Genomic DNA, 12,532 nt, shown 5'->3' on the forward strand with positions numbered 1-12,532 from the left:
TGATAGGCGGAGGTTATCTCACATGGCGCACGACATGCGCAGGATTAATGCATGACTAAATTGTATGACTCATGCATCTTGCATTGTGTTGTGATTGTTGTACGCCCTAGCGACATCAGGGCCGTAGCCTCCACAGGCATATCATAGATGGCCAGATGAGACACTAGAAATATGTTATTAGCATCGAGCTGTCATAAATGGCCCTGGATGAAAATCCCTAAACCCTCTTGGTACTAGAGGATGCCCCCAAAGTCAAGACCAAGTAGATATATATGAGCGCATGAGGGTCGTATACCAGTAGGCCGTGTCTCCCACTGTGTCGTGGTCGGTTAGGAGGGGGTGTAGCCTTACTCGCCTGAGGGAGTAGGCAATGCTAGGCTGAATCTGACCAGCTTGAGGAATGGGTCCCCTATCGATGAGCCGGACCCAATATTGGTAAGCAGATAGTGAGGTCTCTTTCACTTACCCAGTTGTGCGCTTAATGGGGCAACAAGCTGGTTTAGACTGTAATAAACCCCGGTGATGATCCCAGAGATGAATAGTACTAATATGTGGACTTATTGAGCAGGAGTTGCATACTCATTCATTCATTCATTCACTATCCACTCAGGCTGGTGGTACGCAACTATTTGTTATGTGTATATTCGCAATGACCAAGATTTCAGTTGGGGCGCGCGACTAACCTAAGATCAGGAGTTTACCACAATGAGTCTGACTATCCAAATTTAAGTATAGGACTAGTTTGGATAGAAGTCCCTTGTGATGGACCCCATAACATGCGATACTACGTACTATCATCCCGACTTCACACCCCAGCATGGTCATTCCATTCGCACCGCATATTGCATTACATCCGCTGCATATGGCATTTTGGGTTACTGTGTTTCTGCATTTATATGATCTAAATACGGCTGACGTTATTCGTGATACTCATCAGGAATTGTATATTGCATTGTATCCTTGACATCTGATATTTGGCTCTTTATAACTCCTTATTTGCATAGTTGATCTATATTGCGTATTCTGATATTGATTGACTCATGAACTTGTCAGTATTTCCACTTACTTTGATATCGTATGATTCATGATCTTACCAGTATTTCTGATATTGTATGATTATGGCATTGGATTGAATACTTGACACTTACCTTGTGCACACACTTACACCACCCTCTAAGTTTTCTATAAGCTTATGCACGATAGATGCGTGCAGGTAATGTTATGTTACAATAGCGTGGAGCTTGGAGCATGTAGCTGACTTCTGGAACTTTGATTTTGACATATGTATTTTCCTTTCAACATTGTATTCAAATGTTTATATTAGTTGATATGTGATGGTGATGTTGCTTTTGTGATTTGGGTAAACTTGTGGTTATGCTTCTCACGAGATAAATGTACATTAAAAAACCCTCGCAAGATCCCAAGATCGAAACCTAGCATATGGGCGCTAGGAGCCGAGAATGGGGTACTACAGAGGCTGTCGGCACCGGATTTGGCGATCAGGATTCCTGTGAATCCGATTTCCAAGTTTGGGGCGTGACAGTCCCCGGATACATCGCGCCTCGCTCGGCTTGATCTTCAGCTGAGATCTCACTAGGAAATCATACCCATATACGGTGGGTTGTGGGTGGTATCCGAGACCAAGGTTACTAGTCGAGGTTGACCATCAAGGTTATCTACCGAGGCCAATCTCCTGAGCTGTCAAGTGAGACCAAGGTTGACAATCGAGGTCGAGATCTGTGGTCGCCACTCTGGTTAGTCATGGAGGCCGAGTTCAATGTTTGAGGTCGGGTCAGTAGTCCGATCCTTCTCGAGGAGCTTCCTCCAATAATCACCTACCACGCCCCAAGTATCAAATTGGTCTAGTTTTATCCATAACAAATAAGATTAGTCGAGCTAGCCTCACTTGAACCAAAGCGTTGAATGACTACAGCTACAGGTTCAGTCAAAGTTGTTTTTAGTGCTTCATCCATCCAAGCATCTATTGTGCCTCCGGCCGACTATTCTGAAGATTTCAGAGCTTGGACCTCTTTCAGCCCCTCTTCCAACATCTCTTACTCATTCTAGTTAGTCGACTTCGAAAACTTCAGGTATTTCTTTTTCAGCCGAATGTATTACAGTTTTCAAAAAATATTATAAAACCAAGTTTTGTCTGGGTATTCCTTTTTCACAACTCTTAAGAGATAAAAGAGGCACATAAAGGGCATAGAATGCTGACTTCAATATAGCCTTTAATAAATGTCGAAGAGAAAAAGAAAGATTGAATGATCCCAATATCCATTTTAATCATTTTCTCAAATCATATTGGCTCAATCCTCCTCCTTTCCCTTGTTCTAACCGAGCTCTAGCTTTGGTCATTGATCCCACCAAAATTTTAAAGAATTTTCACCATCATTGTTTGGTCTGATTTAAGTGGATGTTGTTTATATTATTATTATTATTATTATTATTATTATTATTATTATTTTGTATTTTCATATTCCAATATTTCTTCTAATTCCATTCTTTTCTTTTTCATAGTGACCAAGGAGTTCATAGCCTCCTCTACATTGTTTCCTCAGGTCGAGACATTAATCTTAGTTACTCTAGTCTAGACAAGTTAGTCTCCTATATAAAGACTGGATGTTTTGAACTCTAAAGAGACTATTAGTGACATTCGTCGACCAGAAAGCTAGGCAAAAAGTCACACTCAGGAAGAGGTAATAGCGTATCATCCTATGGAGTCTTTCATTCTCCTTTTATAGTCTATGACTTCGTCACTCGTTCGTGATTAGGGTTAGGGAGTTGTAGAGTCAGTTGTGCCAATACTGTAAGATTCATCTAGGGCGGCCATTTTTCATGTGATTCTAGCTTCTTCCATTTAATCTGCTTCATCCTTAGAACTGACTGAGCAGATAGATCCTATCCCTATTAACATTTGTAGGGTAGTCATCGCGTACTAAGCAGGAGAAATAAAAGAGGAATTCTCTCGCCCAATTGAAACTTCCCATGATCGATTTGTACTCATAAAGATCCCTACATCCAATGTTCCTGTTGTATTAACCATACCAATTGATACTTCTAGTGCCCTCTCTCCATCACCTGAGGATACCCATCCTATAGAAGATATTTTGTCCTCCTTCGAATAAGCCTTCGTCAATGATAACTTGGTGGCTAAGTCCCCAATGCCTTCACCGGAACTCCAGCAATTTCAAGAGGAATTATTAGTTCTCATTCACTTCATGGTTTCTAACATCATTTCTTCAAGATCAAATAATAGACTTAATCATCTTATCTATCACTACCAAACTCTCTCGGTCTAACAAATCCTCATCGACTAGGATGCATGTACTCTATGAATTTTTTAATCTAATTCATGAATATGAGGATGCAGTTATGGCGGTTGATAAATTTTAGTATGAGTATATGGTCATGTCCCTCAAAATGATCAAGATCACAACTACTAGGGAACATCTTTCCACCATCTATGACAAACTGAAGGAGTCAGACTCAACTTTAACTAACTTGAAGGCTCAAATCTTAGTGATAAAGGATAAGCTAGAGGTGTTAAAAGAAGAAGAAACATCTTTTACCAAGATCAAATGTGGTCAGAAAGATAAAGTCAATACATTGAGTGTCTTCATACAAGAGCATATTCCATTGATTAGCGAGATGGTATGCTTGGCCATTAAGAGTAGAACTGCTCTTTATCGACAAAAAGCTAGGCGATCGATGCTATATATTAGAGATAATTGTCACTTTTTCTTCCTTTGAGTACTAATTGCTATATATTTGTCTACCTCATCAACTAATTTATGGTCAGCCTATAATTCTCTATTTTTAATGCAATCAGCCATAGTACCTTCTTCTTTAACAATGCCTATGATACTTTTTTTTTTCTTCTGCAATTCTTAAAAGGAATAACCATCTCGATAACGTGGCACAATCATGTAAAGTCATGTGCTTGCTCATTCCATCTTTGTTAGGAACATTTCATGACATTAATGGACACTTCCATCGTCATGATGCTTCGACTTCAAGAATGCTAGGATTCCCTGAGCCTTATATAAAGGAATCAATGGTTCTTTCTCCACTATGTATTCAAATCTTTCTTACTTTTAAATTTAAAACTTTTGTTTTTTATCATGGCTACTACACCCTTTTTTCCCATCGATCGGACTCAAGCTTTCTTGAGGGAATTTCTTTCTCTCGAGATTGATTCTTTTGCTCATTCATCTCTCTAATTTGACATTTACCCATTTTTCTATGAGTTTCCTAACATTGAGAAAAATGATGTTCCATTAAAAGAACTTCTGGATGCTCCAGCCAAGCTCCAACGGATCGGCAATGCTTATTTTATTGTCGAAAAGGACCATAAAATATTGGACTCTCATGCAAATGAGTATGCTGTCATTCATAAGGATTCAAACATATTCTATAGCCAATATAATGCACCTGGTATAATCGCATGCATTGGACTAGAACATTTCAATAAGGCGATGTTACAAACCCTCTAAGTTTAATATAAAGAGATCGATGATGATCTTTAAGATAATGAGCGTCTTTACCCAAGGAGGGATTCAGACCACTCACATATTCTTCTGAATTTCATTAACTTTCAACTTGATATTTATCAAGCTCAGTTACATGAAATTAGTGAACAGAAGAAAGAAACAGAGCAAAAGGCAAACATAATCGATCGTCGTATCGACCAGGTTATGCGCTTCCTCAACCATATTTTAAAGAGTGGAGAAACCTTAAAAACTTAAAGGCAAATGGCCGAACTCTTCAGAGAACATGCCTTTAAAAGGTTTAAAGAAATGAATACAACTTACGACTAAATTGCATCTTGACCAGGCTTCCTGTTTTTTCCTTTTCTCTGTATTTATTTTATATATATATATATATATATATATATATATATATATATATATATATAGAGAGAGAGAGAGAGAGAGAGAGAGAGTGTGTGTGTGTGTCATGCTCACCTGCGCACCCATGCACATGCACACTTTTGCACACATGTCATGGGCATCTAATCCGAATAGTTCATGTGATGCGAATCCCACGAAACCCCAAGGGATAAATTTTCACCCTGATCTAAAATTCTAGTGGGCTATAGCAAAGAGAAATGCAAATCAACAAAGGAAATTGTTTTCATTTTTCACAGTCCACTAAAGTTTTAGATCAAAGTAAAAATTGGGGCTGGGGGGTTTCATGAGGTGCTTCTTCACGTGGACTGTTTAGATTTTGGAGTCACATTACATATGATGAGTTCTAAAAAAAAGTTTGCACGAGTTCCATGTGAACTGGTGCACAGCTGAGCATTTGGCTATATATATATATATAATCGGTCTAAGAAACACTTTGTCTACTCTTATTAGCTTAATAATAAAATTTATGTTTCCTTACATATGTCTCTAATTCTCGGCCACTTTTAGCCTATTATACATAAACTGTGATTAATCTAGCCATTATTTGGCTTGATCTTTCCATAGCTCAACAGATTTGAATGATAAGCTTTTAAAAATTGACCATTGCTAGGTTTTTGCAACCTTTTCTCACATATCATGAAGAATATAAGCACCTTCATTGAAAACCTTTACCACTATAAATAGTTATCCCAAGTGGGTAACCATTGGCGAAAAGCAACATCATTGGCTCTTAGAGGTAATATTACCTTTCGAGTCATATTGCATTATTTAAAAGCTTTCTTTTTCACATTCTTGTTATAAGCTCGGGCTATCCTGCCTTTCTTTGACACAATAGAGTCTAAGCTTACAACCGTATTTCATCTAAATTCTCGAGTTCGTCCAACATAGCTTTTGTAAGCTCAGCTAATGTAAGATTAACTTCATAAGCTACCCTTAACAATGGCACAATTATCTTAAAAGGTAATACCGCATTGTATTCATATGTAAGCATGAATTAGCTCATCCTTGTGCTTGTTTGAGATGAATTTCAATAAATTTAAAGGGCCTCGGAAAACTTAATATGTCATTCTTTGGGTTTTTCATTGATCATCTTGCGTAAAATATTTTAAGTTTATTACTACCCTCAATTTGGCTATTGGCCTGAGCATTGTAAGGTGATGAATGTAATAACTTAATTTTATATTAATTGGCCATTATTTTAACTTCCTTAGATGAGAAATTTGTGCCTTGGTCCATGGTAATCAATTCGGGAATCCCGAATCGGTGGATTAGATGGATTTCAATGAATTCAATAATTTCTTGATGACCAGTTCCTATCATGGGCTTTCATTTTACTTATTTAGTGAATTAATTGATAGCCACAATGATAAAACTATGACCTTATGATGGATAAGGATAAAGTTTAACTATTAAATAAATGCCTCATCCTTAAAATGACCAAAGTTTAACAATAGGATGCAACTTGGTCACTGGTACAAGTTATATCGAATCATGTTTCTAACATCCTTCACATACTCTAAAATATTGAATACGGTCAATTGTTATTCTCTCCGCTAGAAATATCCATAGCACTTGAGTCTAAGCCTTATTTTCCTCCGAAGTTTATGTGCTCCACAGATTTCCTCATGTGCTTCGCCAATAGGTAACATGGAATCGTTCCCACCTAAACATCACATAACACACCATAATCTCCCCTTCAGTATAATTCATTATTGATTAAAACGTAATTTATAGTCGTTCCCTTATTATGCCAGCTAGTTTTGGTATAGGGAAACTGCAGAAAGGTTTATGATTGGTACCCTCCAATCATTGTCGCTCACTTTGATTTGGCAAATTTCTTCAGTCGATTCCCTTTAGAAAACTGAAGGCAAGGACTTCCTCCGAACACCTATTATTCTGTTATTTTAACCCTAAACACTCTAAAGTCCTGTTGCCAATTGTGGCATTTTATTGACATCAAATATTATTTTCCCGAGTTATATGTCTTAACTTTATCGAATTTGTTCAACAACTAAGTCGCTAAAATATAAGACAGTTACAAAGTAGTACTAGTTCACTTGAATAATCCAATCAATTAGTTTATTACAAATTATGAATCACCTATTACTAATATATTATTGTCTTCTAATTCTGTTAACATTTCTAAATCGATTATCAATGCCTCGTATTTAGCTTTATTATTAGTATAATTGAACTCGAGCTGGAACACAAATTCTTGTTTCCTTCCAATTGGGTCAACTAGGATGATTTCTTCTCTTAATTCTCTAAGGGCTGCAACTCAAAAACATAAACGGGTCGTGGCTATATATATATATATATATATATATATATATATATATATATATATATATATATGTATATATGTATGTATGTTCAATACCTTCGGATGAAGTTGATTTCTAATATCCGAATGGTGATCAGCTAAAAAATTTGCTATGGTTGGCCCTTATATTGCCCTTTGTGGCACATACATTAGATCCAACTCAGACAGTGGTAGAACCCATTTGGCAATTCATTATTTTAGAATTGACTGATTAAACATATATTTAACTAAATCATTTATTGAAATTACATTGAATGACTTGATCAATAAATAATGATGTAATTTTGTGACCGTAAAGTACAATAATAGACATAAATTTTTATATATTAAAATACCGCCTCTCGGTATCCAATAATGTTTAACTAAGAAAATAAACCTCTCGTTCCTTTTTTGTGTTCAATATCTTATGCTAACGTAGCGCCAACCGATTCTGCATAAGTTGCGACATACAACTTCAATGGTTGACTTTTGACCGGTAGCATCAACAATCCTAACTTACTCAAATATTTTTTTTTTTTTCAAAAGCTGACTGATGTTCTGCTTACCACCTGAACTTGTCTCCTTGTTTTAGCTTCAACAATGAGAAAAATACGTTAATTCTTACTAGACAAATAGAGATGAATCGATGCATAAAATTGACTTTGTCGAAAAACCTTTATAGCTTAGCTTTGTTTCTCGGCAGTTGAACTTCCATTATTGCTCAAGCTTTGTACTGATTAAATTTGATCCCTCATTTATGTACCATAAATCTTAAAAAGTTTTCAGCTGAAACATCAAAAGAAAATTTAAGAAAGTTCATTTCAACTTATGAATCCTCTTTCTTTTGAATGATCTTTGTAAGTGAGTGAAGTGCTTAGCTAAATCAGCCGATTTAACTATTAAATCATCAATATAAATTTCCATAAAACGGCCAATCTTGTCATGAAAAATGGCATTCATAGCTCGTTGATAAGTAGCTCTTGCATTTTTAGTTCAAACAATATTATGACCCAAAAAAAAAAGTTTTCAACTGTCCATGACATCTAAAAGCTTTTTGGGACATCTTCAGTTACAATGCTTATTTGGTTACATCCTGAGTGGTCATTTATAAAAGAAATCATTTGATATCCTATAGCTCGGTCGATCATTTTTTCTTCATGGGCATGGGATACTCATCTCTTAGTGAGGCTCGATTTAAATTCCTAAAATCAATATAGACTCTAAGTTTATCATTTTTGTCAATAACCGATACTACATTTGAAATCAAATAAGCATATTTTATGGGTATGATGAACATTACTTTTAAAAACTGTTTAATCTCTTCATTTATCTTTCAAGTGAATTTGGCTATTATCTACCTAGGCAGCTATTTATGTGGTTGATAGTCATCTTTTATAGGTAACTTATGTTCAACCATGTTTTACTTTATTCCAAACAACTCATGATAGACACATACAAAATAATCACCTAACTCTTTGAATAACTTAGTAAGTTTGACATATATCTATGAGTCTAACAATTCACTGATAAAAGTAGATTTGTCATGTTGCCGTATTCCCAAATTCAATTCAACTTAAAGATATTGGATCTGAGCTTGAGAATCATCCAATTTTCCTAGAGCTTATTTGAAATCACTCAAATCAATACCATCTTTAGCTATTTAATCAATTGGTACTACTATTTCAACCATATTAGCAAAGCATCCATTATCCTATCTTTGTAGAGTCTCCTCAAGCTACCTTAATCTAATTGCGAATGAGACCTTGAACAATATCTGAGTCATCATGGGATTTCTTATATGGTATAAGTTATAATTGCACAAAAGGGAATTATAGCATTGACAACTCATCATCCGATAGTATATATCTTAGTAGCGATATCCTGTATGATGTTATATACGTTGATTTTAGCATCTCGTCTTGTAAAACGTATTGGTCCAATCTCGTTTTCATAGAAATAAGCTTTGACCGCATTGGACATGACTAAAAATAATTTATAATCGGCCAAAAGAAATTCTACTTTTTCTTGATTATAGAAAATCACATATTGATGCAGTGATTATGAAATACATGAGAAACAATGAATCTAGCCTTTTCCCAATAGAGCATTATAATTTGAAGAAGTGTTGACCACAAAGAAAGCGGTTAGCACCTTCTTGGTTTTCATCATTAATTTGATAAATACAACACCATGTACTTATGTCACTCCTCCAGTGAAATTATTGACCATCACCTCGGTCGATATCATATCATCCTAAGTCTTTCTCAACTTGACCATTATCTTAACTGGAAGGATATTTACGACTGCACCATTATTGACCAAAACACTGGTGTTTAGGCAACCTTCAAGTGTACAAAAATATATAATAGCTTCCGATATTGGATCATGATACGAATCGGTCTTTCAATTATTTATCTTTTTATAAGGTGATTTTGGTTTGGCCGAAATGATGACACATTTTTTGTGTTTGTAGTGTTATTTTTGTATTAAAAAAGTTCATATTATGTATATTATTTTTTTAATAATTAAAATAAAAAAAACAAGTTAACACCCGTTCAAACTTGGTTCTGTTAGACTTGACTCAGCTCAAATATTTGGACTAAACCAAATAAAGCTCAAGCTTCTATTATCCAGATGAAACCAAACTCAAACAATGGAGATAGGCTTGAAGCTCGGCTCTTTTAAAACTCAAAAAAAGGGTGTCACGTACACAAGCCAAACCAATCTTATGTCAAACTCTGCTGGGCTCGGCTCGTGTACAGCTACTGCAGGGCGCCTATTACTGAAAATGTCTCTCTCACAGCACATAAATCCGTGACAATTCATCGATTATACACAGTTTACACTAATACTAACTAGGACCGTCAAAATAGAAACGAATGGTGACATTTATATGATTTTTGACTACGTGAACGCATACTGGACGGATGGATTGGCATATACTACGCCATGGGTAACGTGGATAAACAGCCAAACCTAGATAACTGTTTCTCGAGAAACGACCAATGCCTTACAAATTACATTTTGCAGGTACCCAGATGATGAATACGACCGTTTCTGGGACCCAGCCATTCCGACTGGTTATAAAACGGTTACTGCAGATTATCCATCCCTTAATCAATCCGTTGATGATGATCCACCTCTGACTGTGATCAAAACTGCGATAGAAGCCCCATCTCCATCGGATAAGATCATCCTATCGTTCCCAGTCCCACAGCAACGGTCCATATATGTCACACTCTATTTCACAGAAGTTCGTAAGTTTGGGCCTGATCAGAATAGAACATTTGAGGTATACTTAACTGGTAAGTACTACTCTCTAGTTCTTTCTCCCCGCTACCAGATATGCAATGAGATCAGCTGGAATGCAGATGGATGGTTCAATCAGACCTTCGGATGGTTCAATGTGACCCTTTCTCCCTTGAATGATTCAAATTTGCCTCCGATCATCAGCGCCATGGAGCTGTTCACTGTGAAAGAATATCAGCTAGAAAGCACATCCCAAGATGATTGTAAGTTACACACGCGTCTAAATGTCATCGAATGCACACTCACCACATGCCAGCATGCCAAAAATATCAAATATACAAGCAATCCATCATGTGGACCTCACCGTTTAAGTACTGCTGCCAAAATATAAAGGTGGCCCACTTAGTAGGTGTGCCAAGAAATCAGAAAACTTTGGACGATTTTTCACAGCCGGATTTTCTTTTTAGTTAACTGTGGCTCACCTGATTAGTGAACCGAGATGATTTTTGGCATAGCGAGTCTACTGAGTGGTGCCTTTCTGATCCACGGCTTAGATATTTCATCTGTTTGCCAAGCTGGCATACGTGTGGTGTGTGCATTAGCTGACTTGTACACTTCTGTTAGCTTAGCAAAGCTCGAAAATATATGAATTAATGTAAGAGGTTTACTAGCCCTGAGCACATTTACGTGTATCACTACTGCCAACCCAGCACGTGACAGATATCTGAGCCGTACATAACGGGGCCTACTTATCTTGCGGACAAGACTTGTACGTTGAATGTGGGCCATTATCAACTTTTGTAAGACACCACTTTGTTTTTTATCGCATGGCAGCTGACTTATGATTGGACCGTCATGATTTGCACCATGCAGTCTTAACCATAGGGCCTACCTTATGCATGGCTCAGATGTCCCAAAATCCTGCTTGGCATATGTGCTGTGTGACGGTGTGTGCGGATAGGGTGTGTGTGGGGTTAGCAAACCACGCGTAGTCAAAAGTCAAAATCATAAATATGCAATGCAATACACACGTGTGCATAGCCTAGGTTCTCCATACACCAACAATATAACACGTGTGAAGAATACCGAAGCCATCCATCTGGTGGAACCAACTACTGAGATGAGGGTGAACTCAACGGGGGATTAGCGGCAAGTCGAGAAGTGCTGCCCTAACCAACCTTTCGGTGGAGACGGACCCAGTTTTTCACATTAGCATGCCTCAATTAGGCCATAAATTGCTTTTTTCCATTTTAGTGTAGTCTATCGTGACATTTATAAAAAAATTATACCTATCTTTCTATTTTTATAGCTCATGGTAAGACATGAGCTCAAAAAACCAGACAGATCCAAAGCTCAAGCAAGCCACACCGTAGGAAAAAGTTGTTAGGGAAGTGCCTACCATTGAAAACTTCCCCAGGTCCTCCATGATGTTTTTATTTAGTCAAAACTTTTCATAAGGTAATTCCCATTGGGATGAAATGAAAATAGAAATATATTATCAGACCCAAAACTTTGGTAGCCCTATGAAGGGCAATCAATACATGCTCTTTCCTACCTTGTAGCTCACTAAACTTTTAGATATGCCTCATTTTTTGGCCTCATGTCATAACATCAACTGGAAAAACGAATGAATGGGGGTGGATTTCTCATAATTGTCATAGTGGCCATTAATGTGTATATTCTATGTAAGCCGTTAAAACATAAAAATGCTAATTTGATCCAAAACTTTTGTGCCCACCAATATTATATTTCTATGTTGGGCAATTTTTTTTATTTTTTATTTTTTTAATTTATTGTTTAAATTTTAAATTTGGATACTCTTTGCATTCTTAAAGGCAAATGTACAAATATTTTGGGTGGGCCCCACAAAAAAGGCAGAGGCCCCATCTATCATGAAACACACCTAAGTGTCTACAAATAGACCAACCAAAAAGTGCTAACTGTCCATTCTGACGGCACTTAGCCCAACCCTATTGAGGAAAAGGGGACCACGCGCTAGAGGGGGGAGATCCGCCGGTTAGAGGTAAACTATCGTCTTGAGTTTTGGATTTGCCTCGTTTTTTCCTCA

The 12,532-nt window shown here is 36.9% G+C and overlaps 1 protein-coding gene across 1 annotated transcript in view; it reads left to right on the forward strand.

Moving 5' to 3' along the window:
- The window catches only part of LOC131254171 (uncharacterized protein At1g24485-like), a 28,538-nt gene extending 17,969 nt beyond the window's left edge, over positions 1–10,569 (forward strand). The window contains exons 3-4 of the mRNA XM_058255173.1: positions 10,246–10,472; positions 10,559–10,569. Of these exons, the coding sequence (XP_058111156.1) occupies positions 10,246–10,472; positions 10,559–10,569 (238 nt within the window). The remainder of the gene's footprint in view (positions 1–10,245; positions 10,473–10,558) is intronic.
- Positions 10,570–12,532: the final 1,963 nt, after the last annotated feature.

This window comes from Magnolia sinica, chromosome 8, assembly GCF_029962835.1.
Source record: "Magnolia sinica isolate HGM2019 chromosome 8, MsV1, whole genome shotgun sequence".
NCBI classification, from domain to species: Eukaryota; Viridiplantae; Streptophyta; class Magnoliopsida; order Magnoliales; family Magnoliaceae; genus Magnolia; species Magnolia sinica.